This window comes from Xyrauchen texanus, chromosome 14 (genome assembly GCF_025860055.1).
Source record: "Xyrauchen texanus isolate HMW12.3.18 chromosome 14, RBS_HiC_50CHRs, whole genome shotgun sequence".
NCBI classification, from domain to species: domain Eukaryota; kingdom Metazoa; phylum Chordata; class Actinopteri; order Cypriniformes; family Catostomidae; genus Xyrauchen; species Xyrauchen texanus.
This window is the reverse complement of record NC_068289.1, coordinates 41,590,998-41,614,087: the sequence shown is the minus strand read 5'-3', so window position 1 is coordinate 41,614,087 and position 23,090 is coordinate 41,590,998. Positions and strand designations below refer to the sequence as shown.

The window sequence follows — 23,090 nt, the reverse complement described above, 5'->3', positions numbered from 1 at the left end:
TGTGCAACTGATGCAAATTAAGTTCACGTATGTGTTTGGGACAAAAAGTCGTAGAAGTACACCAAAAATCGTGTATACGCCTGTAGAGCAGAGGAGGGTGGGGCCGGGCTGGAACAATGCAAGCCCGTGTAACCGGTCCTGATCTCCCTGCTCCGAACGGGACTCGAACCGAGGTCTCTGGCGTGCTAACAAGGAGGCTAAAGGCTACAGCCTCTAGCGTCAGTCGCTAGTGCATCTCTTGAGGTCAGGAGAGTGAGGTTTACACACTGCACAGCTATCTACCAGCTGGCTCCCGTTACACTCACCCCATAAACCTCACTCCCATCCGGGTCACGGCACCATTGTAACTGGTCCTGATCGCCCCACTCCGAACAGGACTCGAACCTATGTCTCCGGTGTGGGAGGCGGGTGCGCTAATAAGGAGGCTACAGCCTCTAGCATCAGTCGCTATTGCACATTTTGAGGTCAGGAGAGTGAGGTTTACACACTGCACAGCTATCTACCATCTGGCTCCCGTTACACTCACCCCCCTAAACCTCACTCCCATCCGGGTCACGGCACCATTGTAACCAGTCCTGATCGCCCCGCTCCAAACGGGACTCGAACCAACGTCTCTGGTGTGGGAGGCGTGTGCGCTAACAAGGAGGCTACAGCCTCTAGCGTCAGTCGCTAATGCAACTTTTGAGGTCAGGAGAGTGAGGTTTACACACTGCACAGCTATCTACCATCTGGCTCCTGTTACACCCAGTCCCCAATCAGCCTGATGGGGGCGCGCGAGGGATAAAGGCGGCCGGTGATGACAGTTCGAGAGAGAGAGAGAGAGAATTACAGGCAGCTGCTCTGTGTGTTTATGTTTGTGTGTTTTTGGTTCAGTTTATCATTAAACTATGATTTATATTGCCAAGCAATCCCATTGCTTAATGTGAGGAATATTCCACATACATGGAGTTCTGGGGAAAACAACAACAACGACAACTTTAGACATCCAAGATAAACTTTTCTTAAATTTTTTATTTCATAAACAAATTCCAATGCGGTACATTTTTGGCAAATCTATCAGTTGTCTGGTGCGCTTCATGTAAGGAGCACAATTTGTTGAGTTGCTGGCTATGAAGAGCATTTCAGATGGGTTTCATATGAGGTTCCATCTCAGTTCAGATGCTGCCTTAGAAGGCAGCTGCCTATGTAGATAGAAAACAGCAAGTCAGCTCACTTTGTATTGGAACACAGAGCCATAATCTTTTTCTTTGTTTGTTCCTAGTATGGCGTGCAGCTTTACCAGAACTTCAGTCAGCCCTATCAGAAAAGTTCTCCAATGGTAAGATACAGACACACTCTTTCATCACATTTGTCTGAAACACTACAGCCAGCGAGTGTAGTCCATAATCTGTCATATACTGTATGTTTAGCACAGCAGAATGTTTTAACCACTAATAGACTCAAGGAAAACCATAAACACACGTTACAGACATACAGTGAAAACCAACGCTGAAATACTAAAATTTTTGCTCAGCACATCCTTGACAAGTTTTCCTCTTTCATTAGAAAGCATTGTGTTGTTTTAAGAAGCTTTAAAACACACACACACACACACACACACACACACACACACACACACACACACACACACACACACACACACATGTTGTGTTTCCATGTTTTATGGGGACTTTCCATAGACATAATGGTTTTTATACTGTACAAACTTTATATTCTATCCCCTAAACCTAACCCTACCCCTAAACCTAACCCTCACAGAAAACTTTCTGCATTTTTACATTTTCAAAAAACATAATTTAGTATGATTTATAAGCTGTTTTCCTCATGAGGACCGACAAAATGTCCCCACAAGGTCAAAAATTTCAGGTTTTACTATCCTTATGGGGACATTTGGTCCCCACAAAGTGATAAATACACGCTCACACATACACACACACACACACACACACACACGTTGAGAGGTAAACAAAAAACGTAACTGAAATGTGTGTATATGTGTGTGTGTGATTCAAGCAAAACCTGAACCACACACACACACACGTTTTTATTATTAGCTTAATATCAAAACCACGGACCATGGGAGTCAATGGAAAAAAATGGGGGAAACGTGTGTGTGTGTCAAGCAAAACCTGAACCACACACACCCACACCCACCCAACTAGCCACAAACATGCACGCACACACATACACACACACATAATGAATGTACATTATGAGCATTTACTTTACATAAAATGAGTCAATATTATATTTGTAAATTAGTGAAAGGTTGGTTATATATGTGCAACATGTTACTGTTGAACTGGGATTGCACAAGCTGGATCAATTTGACCTGCGAATGGTTAAAGCCAGTAGACTTATATTCTACATTACAGCTGTAAACCATAATTTGCTGATTGTAATTGCGAGTTAAAGGCAAGTGATATTAGAGGGAGGGACATTTTTCATTGAAAAATGAGAACTGTAAACACCTCTGAGTGAAAGATGAGTACATTTTAAAAGGGTCATGACATGCCCTTTCCTATTATATTAAGATGTTCCTTGAGGTTCACTTATAATATTAGTAAAGTTTTTTGCACAAAAAAAAGTCATATATTTGTAAAACATGATCATTTTCCACCCTCATCCTGAACCTCTGTTAGAAACGTTTGGTTTTGGTGCTGCTTCTCCTTTAAGACTTGACAGTTAACGGCCACTGTTATGATTGGCTCTTTGCTCTTGACTGACCTGCTCTCTCCTCACCATCTCACTGCTTACTGCTACTGGGCGGGCTACAGAAGTGATAAGGTAAAGTAGGCATTGATGTGTTGTTGTGGAGGCAGTCAGATGAAAATGTCTATCACAGTGTGACATCACAATATGGAGGAAGTAGAGAATGAGTCATTTGGGAAGCTTGGTTTCAATAAATGCTCTTTTTGCAGTAAGGAGGTAGTTTTGAGTTCTGAAACTTAAAGTATGTTTTTTTAAAGTACAATAAACTCTTATATGTCAAACGATCGAGAAAAAATGCATTCCTTATTTCAAGACCCTTTGTTCCAGCGGCTTCAGATAATTAAACCATAAACCGCCGAGGGGATAAGCAAAGAGATAGCGTTTGATGAGTCGTCAATAAAAAAAATCCAAAAATACTTTCGTCTTGAGATTTATTGAAGATTACAAAATCCAGAAAGCAATTGATGGATTCCAAGACATGAGGATGTGTTTGTGTAATGTAAACATTATCATATGATAAACGACATTAGATGGTCATCAAAAAATACATGCTCCAAACTCACCCCCTCCCTCTATATGAGCACATACCAGCACAGGTGTTTTAACACCCAAATTGTGATTGACACACTTTGCCACTTCTAGTCATATGACACTTAACATTTAAAGAGACACAATTAGCTTTAACATGTCTCCTACACCCCTTTAATATCCTATTTTTATGATCATATAGACCAGGGGTTCTCAAACTTTAATGCCAAGGACGCCCATGTTTGATAATCCTCTTGCAAGCGACCCCCTTCCTAAAATATAAAGGCAGCTAAATAGTAACCATGATATTATTCATATTTTAATTAGTATTTAAATTAACTTTTTTAGTAAATGTATGAATTTTTTATCTATTAATTTACTATTTACCCCGGGGGGGTCCCCAATACGCAGCCTGATATTGACAACCTCAAAGCAAACAGAAAGTCCAATCTGTGTGTTTGTGTGTGTGTGTGTGTGTGTGTGTGTGTGTGTGTGTGTGTGTGTGTGTGTGTGTGTGTGTGTGTGTGTGTGTGTGTGTGTGTTTGCAGAGAAGGGTCTCTGAGAACTCTTTGGTGGCGATGGATTTCTCAGGGCATGCGACTCGGGTGATTGAGAACCCGTCAGAGGCGTTATCAGTGGCGGTGGAAGAAGGCCTGTCCTGGAGGGTAATGTCCTCTTACACAACACACTAGATTCTGGATTGTGCTTGGGCAAATATGTGCTAATTGTTACATATGTGCAAATGTGAGCAGTATTGTGTAATGTGAATGTATTCTCTTGTTCTCCAGAGGAAAAGCTATCACAGACTGAGTTCACATGGCAGTCCATCCACATCTCAGAGCTCTATGTGTAACATAGGTGAACACACACACACACACAACACACACACAAACACACCCGTCTCGTATGACCAGCTAATAAGCTACTTGTAGTTTAAAGTTGTTACTACAGTCAAAGTACTCTTTAAAATACTCATATTTAAAACAAAGTATTAAGCTACACTACAGGCTACTAACAAGAAGTAACTAATTACATTGCAGCTATGTTGAGGGCAATGTCTATTTAAATATATAGATCGAATGAGATAATAATTTTTTTTTTTGCAATCATAGCATTTATTTTATTTATTATTCATCATATGTATTTGTGAAGAAGTACAATGGAAAGGAGGAGGCGAGAACCGGCTTGACAATAAAATAATAGTTTTAATGATAAACTTAACAGACAAACACACATCTCTCTCTCCTGCACAATCCTCCGCAGTCGACCTTTATCCCTCTCGGAGGCTTGATTAGCCTGATAAGGGACCGGGTGTGTATGATCACGACCTGGCCCGCCCTCCACCCTGCCACATTCCTCCCTCGTTCTCTCAGGAACGGGAGCCCCCGGCATTACGTAAACCACCCCCTTCCTTGGGGAGGGGCGTGCCTCTTGCCCCGTCTGCCGGCAGGTCATCCCCGTCTACCTGGACGAGGGAGGGGACAAGGGGAGGGAAACAGAAATAATTAAATGGGGGGGTACTTCCTGTAACAGTGTAGAACCCCCCAAAAAAACACTGTAAAATTGAAATGAGAGGGAAAAGGCCAACGCGGAGCGGCAGTGAGAGAGAGAGATAAAAAAAAAACACTTACTCGCCAGTTCTCCGATACGCCGTAGCTTGTTCCTCGGCCACTCCTCCACCCTCTAACGGACGACAGCCGCGCCTCTCAGGGTGGATCGGAGGCAGACCTCCAGCCCCTGGAGGACGGAACACCCCGCCGCGTTCTTGGGAAACAGAAGGGGTCTCCCCCGCCCCTGGCAGCGGTTCTCCTGCACCAGGCGGTCGGCAGCGAGCCCCTTCCCGCTCGCGGTCGGCGGTCTCAGACCCCGCCGCGTTGCAACAGCTGGTAGGGGACTCCTCCGCCCCTGGCAGCGGCCCTGAATGCTCCAGGCGGTCGGTTAGGAGCCCCTTCTCCCCTCACGGTCGGCGACCATCGTCCGCCTCCAGGTGGCCAGGCTCCTTGTCCCCCGGCAGATGGCCGCGGCTGCTCCATTGGGGTGGACGGTTGTGGCGAGAACTCTACTACGGCGTATCCCTCCTCCTTCCCGGTTTCTGCACAATCCTCCTCAGTCGGCCTTTATCCCTCTCGGAGGCTTGATTAGCCTGATAAGGGACCGGGTGTGTATGATCACAACCCGGCCCTGCCCTCCGCCCTGCCACAGAATTGTTTATCATTGATTTATATTTATCAGGCATTGTATTCAATTGGATTGACAGCATTAAAATTTAAATGTATGCTAAATAAAATGTAAATAACTGAGTCAAAAACACAGAGACAAACAGGAGTATTTCAGTAAATATTTTACAAGAAAATAATTTGTAAATTGCACAGGGATATATATATATAAATATATATAATTTAAATGTTTTATTATTTATTTATTTTAATGAACTGATTCACTAATGTGAACTCTAATATGGGTTTAAGAGGTATTTTAGGAGACGTGTTTCATTATTGCTTTACTTTGCTTGGCTGAAAGGTTTTGTGCATAATACAATTTTATATAAAAAGAAACTTAACAGTTAGTTTTAAACTAGTTACTTCACAGCACTGCTGCCAACACTGTTCAATTAGCCTTATATTCATTTATACAAAGTCAATAAAATGAAATAAGAAATGTTTATCATTGAATATTTGATTGTCTTCTCCAGCGATACATGTGGCTCAGCCGTGGTTTCACAGCAAACTCTCTCGAGAAGAAGCTCAGAAATTAATCGGTCAGCAAGGCCTCATCGATGGGTACGTTCATTTAAAACTGTAAAAAAATAAATAAAATAATAATAAAAAAGGTATACATACTGTATATATGTGTGTGTGTGTCAGTGTGTATAACTATTATTGTAGTATAAGCAGTATTTTTGTCTTGTTTTTCAATCTAATCATCTATGAAACAAAATACAAATATATGCAGTGCCTTGTAAAAGTATTCAGACCCCTGACTTATTATCTCGTATTACTGAATGGTGCAATGAAATTTCATTCTATTTGATATATTATTTTAAAACACTGAAACTCAAAATCAATTATTGTTAGGTGACATTGGTTTTATGTTGGGAAATATAATAAAATGTATTTAAAATAAACAAAAAAACAGAAATATCTTGCTTGCATATGTATTCAACCCCTGTGCTGTGGAAGCTGCTATGCTACGCAGATGAAAGAAATTGCCCAAACGAGCACACAGTTACTTTACCGTTGGCATCCAGCTGTGAATCATTAAAGCTGCAATCACATTTTCTGGATAAAAAAACCCTCGTTGAAGTATCATTGGTCAGGCTGTGAATCTGGAGGGAAATGAAGACCAAAGATCATTCCACAGAAGTTAATAAAAAATGCATAGATTAGGGAAAGGGTACAAAATAATATCCAAATGTTTGGATATCCAAGTGAGCACAGTTGGATCAATAATCAGAATGTGGAAGCTGCACCACACCACCCAAACGCTGCCAAGAAAAGGCCATCCTTCCAAACTCAGCGCTCTAACAAAAAGGAAACTTGTGAGAGAAGCCACAGAGAGGCCAACAATCACTTTGAAGGAGGTACAGAGTTCAAAGGCTGGGAGTAAAGTAATGGTGCAACCATATCAAGAGCACTGCATAATCCTGGCCTGTATGGGAGGTTGGCAAGAAAGAAGCCGTTACTCAAAAAGTACCATCTGAAAACACATCTGGAGTTTGCCAGAAAGCATGTGAGTGACCCAGCTGCGATGTGGGAGAAGGTTTTGTTGTCAGATGAGACCAAGATAGAGCTTTTTGGCCAAAACTCAAAGCGCCTCAAGACACACCATCCCTACAGTGAAGTATGGTGGTGGCAGCATCATGCTGTGGGGATGCTTCTCATCAGAAGGGATTGGGCATCTTGTTAGAATTGAAGAAAGAATGGATGGAGCAAAATATAGGGAAATACGGCAATCTGAAGCTTGGGAGGAAATTCACCTTTCAGCATGACAGTGATCCCAAGCACAAGGTCAAAGCAACACTGGAGTGGCTCAAGAACAAAAAGATAAATGTCCTACAGTGGCCCAGTCAAAATCCTGATCACAGTCCTGTTGAGAATCTGTGGCACTATTTGAAAATTGCAGTCCAATCTGTCAAGAAGAATAGGCCAAAAATCACTTTGCCACTGTGTGCAAAGCTGGTACATATGTACCCCAAATGACTTACAGCAGTTATTGCAGCAAAAGTGGCTCGACCAAATATTAATGTGTGGGGGTTGAATACTTATGCAAGCCAGATATTTCTGGATATGTCTTTTATTTTTCATAAAAGTATTTCCCAACAAAAAAAACTATGTCACCTTCTAATAATTGATTTTGAGATTCAGTGGTTTAAAATAAAATATCAATCAGAATGAAATTTCAGTGTACCATTTGTAATTCGATAATAAGAGAGAATTGTTCAGGGGTTTGAATACTTTTGCAAGGCACTGTATATATATATATATATATATATATATATATATATATATATATATATATATACATATATATATATATATGTGTGTGTGTGTGTGTGTGTGTGTGTGTGTGTGTGTGTGTGTGTGTATAGATGGACTCTACTGTGCAAAAGCATTTGTCTTAAGATGGGTATTTATATCTTCAGCTTTAGTGTGTCAATAGGAAATATGATTGTTAGACTCACAAACATTACTTTTGCAAATAGAAAAGATTATAATAGAAGAACAGGGAGCCCTGCAACAGATGTCATGTCCCCCACAAAGCCCCCCCACTGAACATCGTGTCAGTCTGAGATTACATAAAGAGACAGAAGCAATTGAGACAGCCGAAAGAGACAGAAGAACTGTGGAGAATTCTCCAAAAAGCTTGGAACATCCTATCTGCCAACAACCAAGAAAAACTGTGTCCAGGTGTATCTAGGAGAATTGGTGTGGTTTTAAAGGCAAAGGTGGTCACACCAAATACCGATGTAGCTTTTTTTATTTACTGGACTTTGTATGACATTAAGTGATAAATGAAAACTATGCCATTATTCAAAACTTTTGCACAGTACTTTGTGTGTGTGTCTATATATATACTGTCTATATATATATAGAGAGAGAGAGAGAGAGGTACGAATAATAAACTTAATTCAAGATATATTCTCTGTATGATGTTGAAAATGTTACAGTGAATGTGTTTCTATCATACCAGGGTTTTTCTTGTCAGGGACAGTCAAAGTAACCCGAGGACGTTTGTTCTGTCACTGTGCCATATGCAGAAAATCAAACACTTTCAAATCGTACCAGTAAGTCTGAACCAACTCAAAAGAACTGTTCTTGATTAATAATGTTATTTATTAAGACATCTATCTGACCTGTATGTTTACCGCGTCAGGTTGAAGATAACTGCGAGCTCTTCTACAGTCTGGACGATGGAAACACGCGGTTTACTGACCTGCTTCAACTAGTTGAATTTTACCAGGTAAACAGAGGTGTTCTGCCCTGCAAGCTGAGACATCACTGTGCCCGTATCACCCTCTGAACCACAGCGCGCCCTAGTGGCTGCTACAGGCCTCTGCAATGCACCGCGCACTCATGCGCCTTAAACACGCAGGGGACAATTTGGACATCAGCTTGTGCCTTGGACAGGAAACCCAGCGACTTTGAACATTATAGTTTCTCTGTCCACATTAAAGACAGAACTTATAGACATCAGATGTGGATGTTTGCTAATTTACGGAGGATTCATGAAAGACTGGTGCTGTTCGTTGGATGTGGTTCGATATTAGCGTTTCTAAGGAGACATGGACGTTTTAAGACCGTATTATTCATGGAGGGCTAAACGTTTTGGGGTTTAATGTAGATTGGAATGTAAAATGTACATTTTGCAGCTACTATATCCTGATACAAACTGGATGAGTCATATCCACTTTATTAAGCCATCAATAGTAGCTATTTTTCTTTTTATGGCTGATCGTGCAGGTCTCTACAGTGTGAACAATCGGAAAAACATGGTCTAGCCATAATCAAAACACAATATAAGCTGAAACTGATGCTGTTTTTCCAGGGGTTATATTTCTGGAGGACCTGGCAACCCTCCGTTTTTGTGTGTACAGGGTGAAAATGTATCCTTTGTATTCTTTTAATCATATGTCCAAGACAATTCAGGTACTTTATGAACAACACGAGAGTTTGTTACAAGAAATGTTCGGCGATGAGAATCTAAATTCGTGTATGCTGTAGATGTCGATTGTCATGGGCAACACGTCACTTGCATCCTGATATCATGAAAATTACGTGACTGTGGAGACATTCTTGCGAAATGATTTCAACATGGTTCTTTACATGTATCGCCATAGTTCCAGGTGAAATGTCCACTGTGTGGCGCTAAAAGCGAGTTAAATGTTCTCCGATACAGATGGGGCTTAATGTGCTTTAAATCAACAAAACCGACCGCCCTACCCTAAATCTTAAACCTAAACCTAACCAATAGTGTCACAAAATGTAGACACGAGATGAAAATACACAACCACACCATTTGTGTTGCTTCTATGACACTTTCGGCTCACGTGTCGACACATGTGCTCTTCAGGACTCGTACCCCAATCCTTTGCATCGCAGTTGAGCTACCGTGTAAATCAATCGCACTCGAACAAGCTTACAAATGCAGTTGTTTATGTAAAGCAAACGCTAAAATGTCAAATGTGTTTATGAACAGATAATCTGCCGTTTTACTTGTGATGTGTGAAAGGAAATACAAGTCGTCGTTGTTGTTGTTGTTGCACCTAAGCGTCTATTTAACCAGGAAACTGCTGCAGTACTTACAACGAGCCACGTTAAAAATCATTTCGCAAAAATTTAGGTATAGTAACGTGATTTAACAACACCAGTTTGAATACTTGACATTAGCCTCTTCTCTACCACACCTTGGAATGTATAATTTCCTCCCAATGACAGCGACATGCATGTTCCTGCGATTCATGTGGTTTACATTGAACAGCAAAAATCATGTCACTTATTAACGATTATAGATCTCACAATTGAAACAAAAGTACATTGAAACTGATTTTTCATAGACGCAATGCAGAATTCAGATAAACAGTGTTGCACACATAAAATGGTATGTTTTTAGTAGTACAACGATCAAAACGGTCGCAGAAATGTGCTGCATGTGCAGTTTTTACAGGAGACGAATCCTTTTTCAGGATACACACATGCATAGTTAATATGAAAACTAATAACCAGCGTTTGTTGTTTTTATAGCCAATGTAATGGTACAATAAGAAAGATAAAGAATAAACCATTTATACAACAAATTACTAAAAAGTCAGAATTAATGTCTTGTGCATTAAGGCATTTACCATTAGAAGGGTACAATTTGGTGTCCCATGTCTCTCTTTACACTATTATAGGACACAAATCCCATGTTTTTGTTTTTTTAGTGAGAACTTATAAGTAGAAACTCTTATCTAACACAGAATTGCCCAAACTGTTTCCTACAAAGTGCCGAAAATCATTCTTATGGAGGGCCGTGGGCCGAAAGTAAATGTTGCATTATATCAAACTGTATTATATTAAAATATAAAGGTTGCCCTGGTTCAGTGGAGGAGCCAGGAGTTTTTCACAGGGGTGGCCGGGCAGGGGCCAACGATCAGTCTGTGGTGGCACAGACATTTTCAGGCAATACACGTTAAGTCTTGTGCTCAAAAATGGCAATTGCGAGTGGGGTGGCCAGGCTTTAGTCCAAGGTGGCCACCCCTGGCCACCCCATTCGCAAAAATTGAGCTGCGTCAATTGCATTTTTTTTTTTAATGTTTTTTTCTTCACCTCTTTTCATATGTGGCAAGGCGGGCCAAATCAAAGTTCATCACAAGCCAGCTTTGGCCCACGGGCACTAGTTTGGGCATATTTTATCTAACATATTATTAACATTTAACTGTACAACCTCCATCCCACCCCACTTTCAATTTTACACAAACTGTAATTTTAACTCCAGGATCAAATATAAGATACAGTTAGAAAACATATCAAACTAATTTTTTCTTAATAACTTTAAACTAACATTTTCTCACCAAAATTAAGTAGTTAATAAAATTAAGTATTTACCAAAGTGTTTAGGTAACAGGGTGGCAAAATTGCAAACTTTGTTTTATATTATTTCATTTTATCTCCTGAGGGTTGGCTGTTTTCTGAAAGTTAAGCATTTCCATTCACTGATCCTTTGCTGAAAAACAACAAATAGCTTCATTGACTCTTATTTTGTACCCTATTTGTGGAAAATGCCATATCAGAACTGCACATTTATCAGTGTCCAAATGACTGTCACAGGCTGCAATGTTTTTTTTAATCAAGAAAGAAATGTTGCTGTGTTTTCCGAGTCCTCTTTCATCTTTTCTGTGTATGTTTCTCATAGAGTGACTTGTAAAATGAACACAATATAATCATATTGTTTTACAGCTGTGTATTGAAACAAAAAGGAGACGCATAAAGCATTTTTAAAACTTTCACATGGCCAAGGTCATAATTGCACTGTAGTTGGAACACTGGTAACTTTTTATTTCAATTGTTTATGCTTTGATAATCTAGTGTGATAAGATTTCTGTTTCTCTGACTGTTTTATTTTCAGTGCATATTTTTTTTGTTATATTTACTTCTGTTATTGCTCTCATATCCCTTCTAGTCAGACATAACCCATATTTTTCTACAGCTGTCTGAATGTTGAAGTGCATGTGAACCATGCAAATAACCACGATTATGCCCTTTCCGCTTATTTCTTCATCATTTCCACTATACGGGTCAATCTCACAAAACATGTCAATAACATGTTCGGGTCGTATTTTACCCCAAAATCATTTCAAAATTATATTTGATATTCTATTTTAAATTAAGCCAATTAAACTTACAATTGCATTTTTGAACTGTGACATTATTTTCCTGAAAGTTAAGCTGTTGATGATTCTCATCGCCGTAATGCGAAACAATCTCATAACTGTAATAAAGAAAATATAAAATATTTGTTTAAGAAAAGTAGGTGGTAGTATTTTTGTACTGCCTTAGTTTTAATACAATAAAAATGTTTTACAGTCATTTTTACTGTATTACTAGTATTGACAATCTTAAATAAACTTAGGCTTCATTTTCCGTATGCAAAGCATAATTCATTGTTGTCGTTGTTTTGTTTATGTTTTTTGTTTTTGTGGGGTGAAATATGACCCAGACATGTTTTTGACAGGTTTCATGAAATTCACCCATAGAGATGAATGAATTGTCCGTTGTTTTAACACATCAGATGTGTTTCTGATAGATACTCTAATTGTATAATTGTGTGGAAACCATAACATTTTGTGAGCCACAGTTCAGCTTCATGCATATCTACATCATAGAGTAAAATCAAAAGACCATACAGCTTCAGATCAAATGACTTACTGTGTACTGAATATAAGAGTAAATCCACTCACTATATTCATCTTCATTTTTTCATACTAAATATAAAATGTTTTTTGTACTTATGTTATTATTCAGTGTACATGGAATCTCACTCTCCCCTTTCATTTCCTGTATGTTTTTATGACACTGACAGCAAATAAACTTGAAACACCTTGTTCCATCCAAAATGACTTCTATAGTTTTGAATACGCCACCTGCGACACACATCTTTGGCCACCAGATGGCAGTAAATGATTGTTAAATCTGTTCTACGGACCAAGGTGAAGCTGATCTTCAATTTAGCTTGGAAGTTTAGCAAGAGTGTGACTAGACTAATTATTGGTTATCCTCTGAAATATCTTCTCCTTAAAGGGGAGTTTTTCTGCTTTTAAAAGGTGCAATTCTATTTTAATCAATCTTTTAAACTCCATTCAGATTTGGTGATGTTGTAGTTGATACATTTGTTGTGACTGTTGTGTTTGTTAAAAAGTGGTCTAAATTTTTTATTGAAGTAGTGGAAAGAAATAATTTATGCAATTTTGAAATTATAATAAATAAATATGATATTAATAATATACAACTGTTAGTTCCGTTCCTCGAATCTGATTGGACGAAAGACATTCCATGAGTCTCAGTACATTATCACTCGGACGCTTCACTGTTTGTATCATGCCACGTGTGTTCGTGCCATTCTAAACTAAAGTGTAAGAGCAGTGCAAATTTGTTAAGAGCTATATGTGCCTCTTTACATTTATTTTTGTGACATTACATATTTTAGCCAGCAGGTGGTGGCAAAAGACAATTTTTTTGTGTAATATGAGCCAGTTATGTGACATGAAGTGAGTCAGCATCAGTTAGGGCTGGGCGATATGGGCGAAATTTTATCACGATGATCTTTTTCATATTGTTCGATAACGATATTTATCACGATATACATTTACACATTGCACTTTCTTTTTTATTTCAAAGTTGATGGAAGAAAATAAGAAAAAAATAATTCTAAACTCTGGGGTCCAGAGACGGCCAAAGCAGTGGGGTCTTTGGGATCTTTTACCTCTTTTACCGTTTATCAATTGAAAATGAATGTTAAAAGATCATCTGTTTGTTCTGAAGCATAGTGACAGCAGTCCAGTGGAATATTTTTACATTAAAATGAAATATTGTTTATATATCTTTAGATTCAGATACCCAAGTATGGGGCATAGAAGCCCTTGTGACTGTGGAATGATGCTGAATGTGGGTTCAGGGGTGTCCCGACAGAAAATGTAGAAAAGTTTTTTTCTTTTTTCAAATTTAAAAAAACATTTGTATATTTTCATTAAAGTGAGAGACTAGTCTACCAACTAGTAATTTTAGTCTTTCCTTATCCATTCCAGATATCTAATTCATTTTCACAAAATTAGAACAGAAATCGATTTGTTTATTATTAAAGGTTCGTAATATGCTGATTAATAAAGATACAGTTAGAAGGGAAAAACGTTTTGGTCTAAAAAGTGCTTTGAAACCACGTTAACTCATGCGGCGCTTCATGTCTACACACGCGCGTGCGGAGTGTGACAGGGCAGAAATGCTGCGTGTTTGGTGCTAGAGAACAATATTCAAGATTACAGTGCAGAAAGATCAGAGCTGTTGTCCACATCACTGTTGTTCTGTCGCACTCTTCACTAGAGACGATTAGAGGGCGCAACCGTTGTCATAAAGTCTTGCGGTGCGGATGGAATCAATCCAGTGTCCGACGTAGCCTAATTGTTAGCAAGGCAGCTAGCATTAGCAAGTTCATCCAGTCTGACGCTACGTCACCACTGGCGCGTTGTGAGCGAAGCAGAGTGCATTTCAATTCATTCCTATGAAAGCTGACCTCCATGCTTGCAAGCTGGATGGTAGGATGGCAGCGGTGCGGAGCGAGCTCTCTCCTAGCGCTGTGAGCGCCTTTGAGCGTATTTTGTCCACCCCAGTGGAAACGCAGCCAGAGAAAGCCGAAATGCTTGTGTTTTAGTGACACGCAGTAAATATTGAAAATTCCTGAAAAGCTTATCGTCGATATCGTGGATTATCTTTATTGTGATAAATATCTATGTCGTTTTATCGCCCAGTCCTAGCGTCAGTCAGTGTTTTCATTCATCAGCACTGCGTGATCGCTCGGATTACGACTACACTACTAAAGCTAGGAAATAGCTTTAATCGGCTTTAAACTAAAAACTTCAGCATTAAGGATCATCACAGCTGAGAAACACAACAGACTGATTAATTACACAAACTCAAGGTGTTTACCTCTCGGTGTTTCCACTTTGGAGAGGACATACTGTTCGAAATTGGAGATTGTGGTTTCTATAGTGAATGACTCTTGCGCACTTGCTACTCTGAAATAGAGAGGAATACCCCCGATTGGATGGCTATTTGCTCCATTTCTCTCTCTCTCTCTCTCTCTCTCTTTTAGATACACACACACACACACACACATCCTTGTTTCTTCAATATCTTGTTAGAAACATATGAACATATCTCCAGTTATCATAAAACCCATGCATCGTTCATGTGACAACATATTTCATGCATGTGATATTTGAACTGTGTTTAATCCCTGTTGTGAGTTTTAACACTGCATCTCTCTCCCCTCTCTCTCTCTCTCTCTTTCTCTCGCTCTACTAAACAAACACATACAGATCTGGAGGATATAGAGGCACTGATGTCTTAAACACACTCCCGTCTTCCAAGGTCTGCAGTTAAATGCTCCTATGGATGTATTTCTCCCATTGATCGGTGTTTGGCTGCAGGGTAGCACAGTGAGAGCAGCTGTCTGAGTGAGAGCACTTGAGAGAAACCAATCCTTAATGAATTCATCCACTAAATACAGTCCAAACTGCCTGTGGATAACTGTGATCTGCTTAGCTAAGGCCTTGATGTCTGGGGTCCATCTTGCATTACAGCTAAAACATACCCAGATAGCAAAATAGCTTTGAGCCGAATTTGGCAACATTTCGGCATAGAGTTTAGCCCACACAAACACATGGAATACGGTTCAAGATTAAAAGCCACTTGCCAAAATTAGGCCACACCATATAAAATGATATCTTTTGATACTATTTGACATATATCTTGATATTTAGCCTATGTATATGAAAGGGGTTAATAAAAACAAATAAATCAATCGGAGGAACCATTATTTCAAATTTAAGGCATAGTTGTCAAGTAGATGCTAATTGTTTAGCACAAGAACTTAAATACAGTGAACATCTAGTTAATAATATAGTATTATATTTATATATACTTGTGAAGGATATGGTGATATTGAGTAGATATAAGGACAATAGTTATAGGACAAAATTTATCTCTCATAAAGCTTACATTTTTATGAGAGAGCTAGATGCTTTTTTGAGTATCATATCCGGATAATTGTTATTCAAAATAACTACTCCAGAAAATTATTAATTTTTCTTGTTAATTTCAATCACATTACAATTTAAATTAGTATTCTATTAAAAGAAAAGAAAAAGAAACATTCTAAAATTCCATTCTGATTGGATGTCAATGTGAGTCCACTTTCAACATATTACATAACATATTTATTTGCCCCACTTAAGAAAAACAATGTGTTTAGCTCCTGCATCAGGGGTGCTTTTTACCCCAAATACTATCCTTTGACTTATTGGATAATCTTTAGAAATTGCAAGCAATGACCTCAATGATCAGGAAAATGTTTTGCTGTGTATAGTAACAAACAGGTTTTAAGAAAAGTACTATGCTATTTTTTGTTGCTATTTAGTTTTTTTGTGAAAATATTAAAACAAAAATACCTTTTACTCCGCAGGATCTTTAGCATATAAATATATTTCAATATATAATGATGAAATAATGATACATAGTTATCTTTAAATATAAAAAAATATATAATAATATAATAATATATATATAAAATAAAATAAAAAATATTCAGATATTATGAGGGCTTGTTTAAGGTCCGTCATTGTACACCTGCGTCAGACATGCTTGTGTAGCGTCTCGGGTGTGTTGCATCATAAATATACATTTTTAGGTCACTGTGTCACGTTAAATATAGTTTAATACTTAGAACACATCTTGAGATCCCTTAGTTCGGATTTGCGCTCCATCGAGTGTTTTGAACGCAAGAACTTCCTTATTATTGCGGGCATTGCGATTAATGCACGTTATTCTTTTTACCCGTTATTTTTTGTCAAATTAATCGCATTGAATTATCGCGTTAAATCGACAGCCCTCAATCAAACTTACCAATGCTTATGGCATTTTTGCTATTGAAGTTTACTCAAAGATGCTATTAATACATCTCTGTCTTAAGGTGTGGTCACATTTACCTTTGCACAGCAAAATTCCACGGTTGAAATACAGTCATCTTAAAGGAATATTCCGGGTTCGAAGAAGTTTAGCTCAATCGACCGCATTTGTGCCATAATATTGATTACCACAAAAATGTATTTTCACTTTCTCTTACTTTTCTTTAAAAAAACTAAAATTACAGTGATGGACTTACAATGAAAGTGCATGGGGCCAATCCGTAAACATTAAAATACTCACTGTATGACAAGTATAGCCACAAGACGTAACCAATATGCATGTTAAGATGATTTTAATGTGATAAAAATTCAATATTCAAAATCCAATATACAACTTATAGCCAATTTTACAACTCTGGTATACTCATGGTGAAGTTCTTCTCCATTCTTCGCTCAGAGCTAAAAGAAGTTTGAATAGTTGAGCAACGGTATACTGTATGCCAACATTCAGACATCAGCCATGCCGCTTTTGGGAAGCATTTAGAGGAGCATTTAAATATAAGGATGGACAAGATTACATATAAAACATCAACTAATAAAACATAAAAATGAGTTATCAATGACTACATGCCTCATTCTATGAGTAGAATTCACACAAGGTCTGTAAAAGAAGATGTTTTAACCAGTCGATGATGATTTAAAGTTGTATAAATGCAGTATATAATGTGTAATTTGTCATGTTTACATTCTGCATTCACTAACACGCTTCATGTTGACTGATCTTAACCCACTAAAAAGTAACTGTAATTAGTTATCAGCCTCAAATTCGAACTCAAAAACGTATTTTTTGGCCAGATTTAGTTTGAAATTATGTCACACTTGTTCATACTTTGATTTCGATTGAAGCATATCAAGGCCTTAAAGATTCTCTATTCTTTCTCTCTGCATTTTGTAGGGCGTATGCATCAAATTGAAAGGCTGAGCGCTCGACTGAACGTGAGATGGAATGGCATGTGGAAAAAATAAATATACCCTAGCCTTTAGGTTGGTTTTAGGTGTTTTTTTAAGTAGGTAACCCAACCAGTCTGTTGCCCAGTGGATGCACCTGCTCGTGGGGTGATATGGTGCACACTAAGGCAGGTGAGGCTACATAACCAGTGCATGTCCAGGAATTGTTCCCTCAAAAGAGGTCAAGCCGGGCCTCGAGGCAGGAACGACTCTAGTTCTCGATAATGCCAGTGCTAATGTCGCTGAAGCCCCAAAGGTAGTGAACTGCCAGAACGGTAAGCAAGGATTACAGGAGCAAGTGACTTTACTCTACTGTAAACAATGCTCCCTCGCACCCTTAAATACACACTTATACACACATGCATGCATGCACACACACACACACACACGACAACAGAAGGAGACATTAAGGCAGGGTTCAGTCTCTTGATAAGAGCAGAAGAGAGCACTTTAAACAGTGTCTTCTGTGAAGTAGCAACATCATCATCCCAGGCTTTGAATTCAATCATCAAAGCCTCTGGACTTGCGAACGCTGTTGTGCATGCCATATTCACCTAGTTATTATTTGTATAGGGAGAAGACATCCATAGAACAGAAAGTATATGCACATTTAGGCTGTGCTCTATTTAGCCTTAAACCAGACTTTCATATAAAATGTTACAAAAAGTACTTATTTACAAATGAATATTTCATAAACAACTTCTACGAGCTGCATACTAGAGAATAGAGGTTTAAACTTTAGTGCAGGCCTGGCTCCACAGGGGGGCCATGGTGGGCCTGGCCCACCCAGTCATGAGTTGGCCCACCCTGGTGAACCGGACCACGGATTGGTTTCATCCGCATCATTAGACAAGCCAACGGAGAACAGCTGTACACCGCAAGCGCTCAGGGCTGTAGAGCGCACTGGGCTTTCGTCGCTATATACCAAATATTTTTTTCTGTAGTACCGATCACGTTTAATATAGCTCCACCACGCAACACCTATTTTTTCTCATAATAATATATAAAAGAAGTTGCCGACTATTCCTGAAATAAATAGTTATTTACAGAGCACATCCCATTAACTCACTAGTCTGATGACTTTACGCCAACAGTTAAAACAAATGTGCTTACAACATATTTCCACTTCAAACTTTCTTCCTTTAAATGCACTCTCTTTCTCTCTCTCTCTCTCTCTCACACAGAGCAAGGGAATAAACAGACACTCTCGCTCTGATAGATTGTAGATGAAGCAGTGTTTCAGAGTGGACTCTCTTGCGTCTGTTTAACCCCACGATTTGAGTCCTTTTTTTCTTTCTTCTCTTTTTTCATTCGGAGGTCTCGGTATGTAAGGCCGGCGAGTACCCTGCTTTGTTAATTACGAGGATAACACATTCACTCATCAAATAATGGATGTGCTTGGCAATTTCAAGTTTTAATAATCAATTACTGAGAGCAATTCTCCGTGGAGTTGCAAAATAGTCATTGCGTCTCAAAAGGCAAAGGAAAAAAGCTCTATTTTTGAAAACGCCTGTGGGGAATTGGTTCAAAGCAGTTGCTATGCATTTCCAGTGTAATTCCGATGGCAAATGGCAGAAAGGAAAGCTAGTGGCATTTAGTTCTTTTGAAAAGAGGTTGTGTATATTGAGGTGAAGTGTAGAGCAGAGGTTTGAAGCCTGTAGACTATAAAATATTTGCCAGTATACCGACTAAATGTTTACAAATTTAACTATTTATTGGGTCAAAAAATAAATAAATCTTTACTGTCAAAATACATTATGGCTGCATTATTTTTCACTTTGTTTTTTACCAAGTCTAAAATGTTTTCACTTTTTCAGTCAAAATGGACCCTATTTACTTTCTGAATGCACATTCTTTGTTGTATTGTGCAGGATTCATCAATGCATGTTATTCCAAAGTAAATTTTCTCCCCAATTTGGCATGCCCAATTCCCAATAGACTGTAGGTCCTTGTTGTGGCATAGTGACGCCTCAATCCGGGTGGCAGAGGACGAATCTGAGTTGCCTCCGTGTCTGAGACCGTCGGTCCGTGCATCTTAACATGTGGCTTGTTGAACGCATTACCGCGGAGACCTAGCACGTGTGGAGAATAGCTCACGCTATTCTCCGCGGCATCCACGCACAACTCACCACGCGCCCCACCGAGAGCGAGAACCACATTATAGCGACCACGAGGAGATTAACCCAACATGACTCTACCCATCCTAGCAACCGGGCTAATTGGTTGCTTAGGAAGCCTGACTGGAGTCACTTAGCACGCCCTGGATTCGAGCATGCGGCTCCAGGTGTGGTAGTCAGCGTCTTTGCTTGTTGAGCTACCCAGGCCCTCCTCCGCTCTGTGAGCTCATTTTAAATAATGCCTGCAGTATATTTCCGCCTTGTTTATTGTTCATGTTTTAAAAGTATTATACATATATAATTAATAATGATTTTAGAAATATGTGTAACCCAAGTAAAGTAATTTACTTAACTGAAAGTAAGTAACTATAATCTGATTACAAGAATTTAAAATGTAAATCGGTGCACATATTTTGGACCAAAAAGTAATTATATAACAGTAACGAATTACTTAATTACTTTGTAATCAGATTACACCAAACACTGGTGGATATTTTGTTTACGTGCTACTAAATGCGTCAAACAAAACTCTGAATATTTTTCAAAGATTGAATGCCACTAACCAACAAACTTTGGGAACTCTTTGACTCATTCTTCCTCAAATGTCCTCATTGCATCAACCCAGGACCTTTTAAACACAACATTGACCGGTGCAGATGCTCTCGACTCCTGGAAGTTGTGTAATTCAAACCAAGATTGGAACAGTTGACTTAATAATAATTCCTTAAATGTATATAGCACTTTTCTAGGCACTCAAAGCGCTTTACATAGTTTAGGGGGAATCTCTTCAACCACCACCAGTGTGCAGCATCCACCTGGATGATGCAACAGCAGCCATAGTGTACCAGAATGCCAACCACACACTAGCTATTGGCAGAGAGGAGATGGTAGAGTGATGCAGCCAATTCAGGGATGAAGATTATTAGGAGGCCATGATAGATAGGTGCCAATGGGGGGAATTTGGCTAGGACACAGGGTTACACCCCTACTCTTTATGAGATGTGCCCTGGGATTTTTAATGACCACCGAGAGTCAGGACCTCAGTATAACATCCCATCCAAAAGACGGTACTTTTTTTTACAGTATAGTGTCCCCATCACTATACTGGGTGCATATTCCAAGGACGTGACGTCTGAGGCTTAGACTAAGGTGAAGATCATTCCTTCAGTCTTTTTACTTGGGGAAAGACTGAAGACAGACTGAGACTAAGTTTCAAAAGTGTTTATAGTGGAACTATACAGCAGATTGAACATGCAGGAGTGAACCACAGATTGATGGATGACTAGTACAAGTGATCAAACGCAGAACAAAATAAAAAGAAATTGCACCACTGGATCAGGAAGGTATCGAAAGAGAGAACTTTTTTACAGGATAAAAGATAAAAAAAAACTGTACCTTAAGAACAAAAATAAATAGAACAAACTAAAAGATTTGTGACAGCAGCGTACTGTGGGAAAGGCTTCAAAACACAAAAATATAAACATGCCATTTCTTTACTGCCTTTAGATTTGATAGTTTGACCAAGCTTGGAAAAGATCTGTCTAAAATCCAGCAATAGTGTTTAATCATTACTTCAGAGACAATTATTTAAGTAATCTCTGCTTGTGACAAACAGAAGAAATACTTGACGCATACTATGTTAGCATCAGAACCATATGAAAGAACAACAAATTACAAAAAAAAAGGAAATGTAACTGTCTTTAAAACAGGATATAAAGATGAGATGTAGAATTGCATGGAATCACTGTATTGATATTAGTCAAAATCCCTAAACTTAGTATTACACTAAAGGCCCAAGTATACTTTGGTCTTGCACACAATGCGCTTCATCGGCACAGTACATGTGGACGGAATATCTGGGGTGGCTTTAGACTGGTTTGTTTTCTATAAGTTGAATAGGACATTTGTAGTGTCTATAGGAGATGAGATATCCTCCTCTTCAACAATACATTGTGGCGTTCCGCAAGTATCCCTGTTAGAGCCAATCTAGTTTTCTCTTTATATGTTACCACCTGGTTCTGTGATTTGAAAATACATTTCATTGCTATGCAGATGACCTACAGTTGTACTTGTCATCGTTCTTCAAGCGTGTATAGTAGATATAAAAAAATTGGATGGCTTGCAATTTCCTGCAGTTAAATACTTATAAAACAGAGGTTGTATATATTAATATATTAGGAAGAAGGGAACAATGGTACACACAGTAGTCCAGCAACCATGGATGGCATGTGCACATTAGTAATCACATTTTCTCACAATAGACCGAATGAAACCAATAGAGTGCATAGTGAATATGACATTTATTCATAATGCACATAAAGCACTTTTACTTTGAAGTTGCACTCACGCGCTCGTGCGGATCCAGCTTGAGCAGCAGCAAACTCTTGACAGTTTAAACGGCCTGTATCGCCTGCTTGAATTGTCACGGACTGACAGTCCTGATTTGTGAATCTGAGGAAATTTTGATCCTGATCCTGAAGTTTTGATTCTGGCAAAGATATTATTAGATGAGCGCTCAACAGGAAGAAAAGGCTTGTTGTGAGGTTTGTGAATTACGTCTGTTTAAACAAGACATCTGCATATCTGCAGACGGTACATGATAGAGGTATGATATTTTCCTTTTTATAATTAGACAAGATAGTTAAAAGTTACAGGGATCTGTTGAGGAGAGAGAGGAAGAACAGGGGCAGGGCCAAAAGTGTGGCACATAAAAATTTGTTTTGTCACCCTAACTCGGACACCTCTCGCGTCCTGGAGACAGTGCGCAACTGCTTAACACAGCCGTGTCGTGCATGGTCCATAACAGGGCTGTAGTGGTAATCTGGCATACCGGGCATTTTCCCGGTGGGCCGATGCTCTTTGGGGCCAATCGGGTGCGGATTGGTCATCGGGGGAATCGAGCGTGCCGGTGGGTCAGCTGCAAAACGGGCAGAATGGGCCGCAATTAGCTAAAATGTTCCGCCACGTTATGCAGAACGGACCACAAATCTGTGCCGCGTAATGCAGAAAAGTACAGCAAAAGTTGCTATGTAAAATCAAGGGCCGATTTCCCATTCCAGTCCTGGTCCATA

At 39.1% G+C, this 23,090-nt stretch overlaps 1 protein-coding gene across 1 annotated transcript in view; it reads left to right on the top strand.

Moving 5' to 3' along the window:
• The window catches only part of grb14 (growth factor receptor-bound protein 14), an 83,459-nt gene extending 70,299 nt beyond the window's left edge, over positions 1–13,160 (top strand). The window contains exons 10-15 of the mRNA XM_052142674.1: positions 1,262–1,318; positions 3,789–3,905; positions 4,029–4,098; positions 5,933–6,020; positions 8,431–8,524; positions 8,614–13,160. Coding sequence (XP_051998634.1) covers positions 1,262–1,318; positions 3,789–3,905; positions 4,029–4,098; positions 5,933–6,020; positions 8,431–8,524; positions 8,614–8,760 — 573 coding nt within the window. The 3' untranslated portion in view covers positions 8,761–13,160. The remainder of the gene's footprint in view (positions 1–1,261; positions 1,319–3,788; positions 3,906–4,028; positions 4,099–5,932; positions 6,021–8,430; positions 8,525–8,613) is intronic.
• The last annotated feature ends 9,930 nt before the right edge of the window (positions 13,161–23,090 follow it).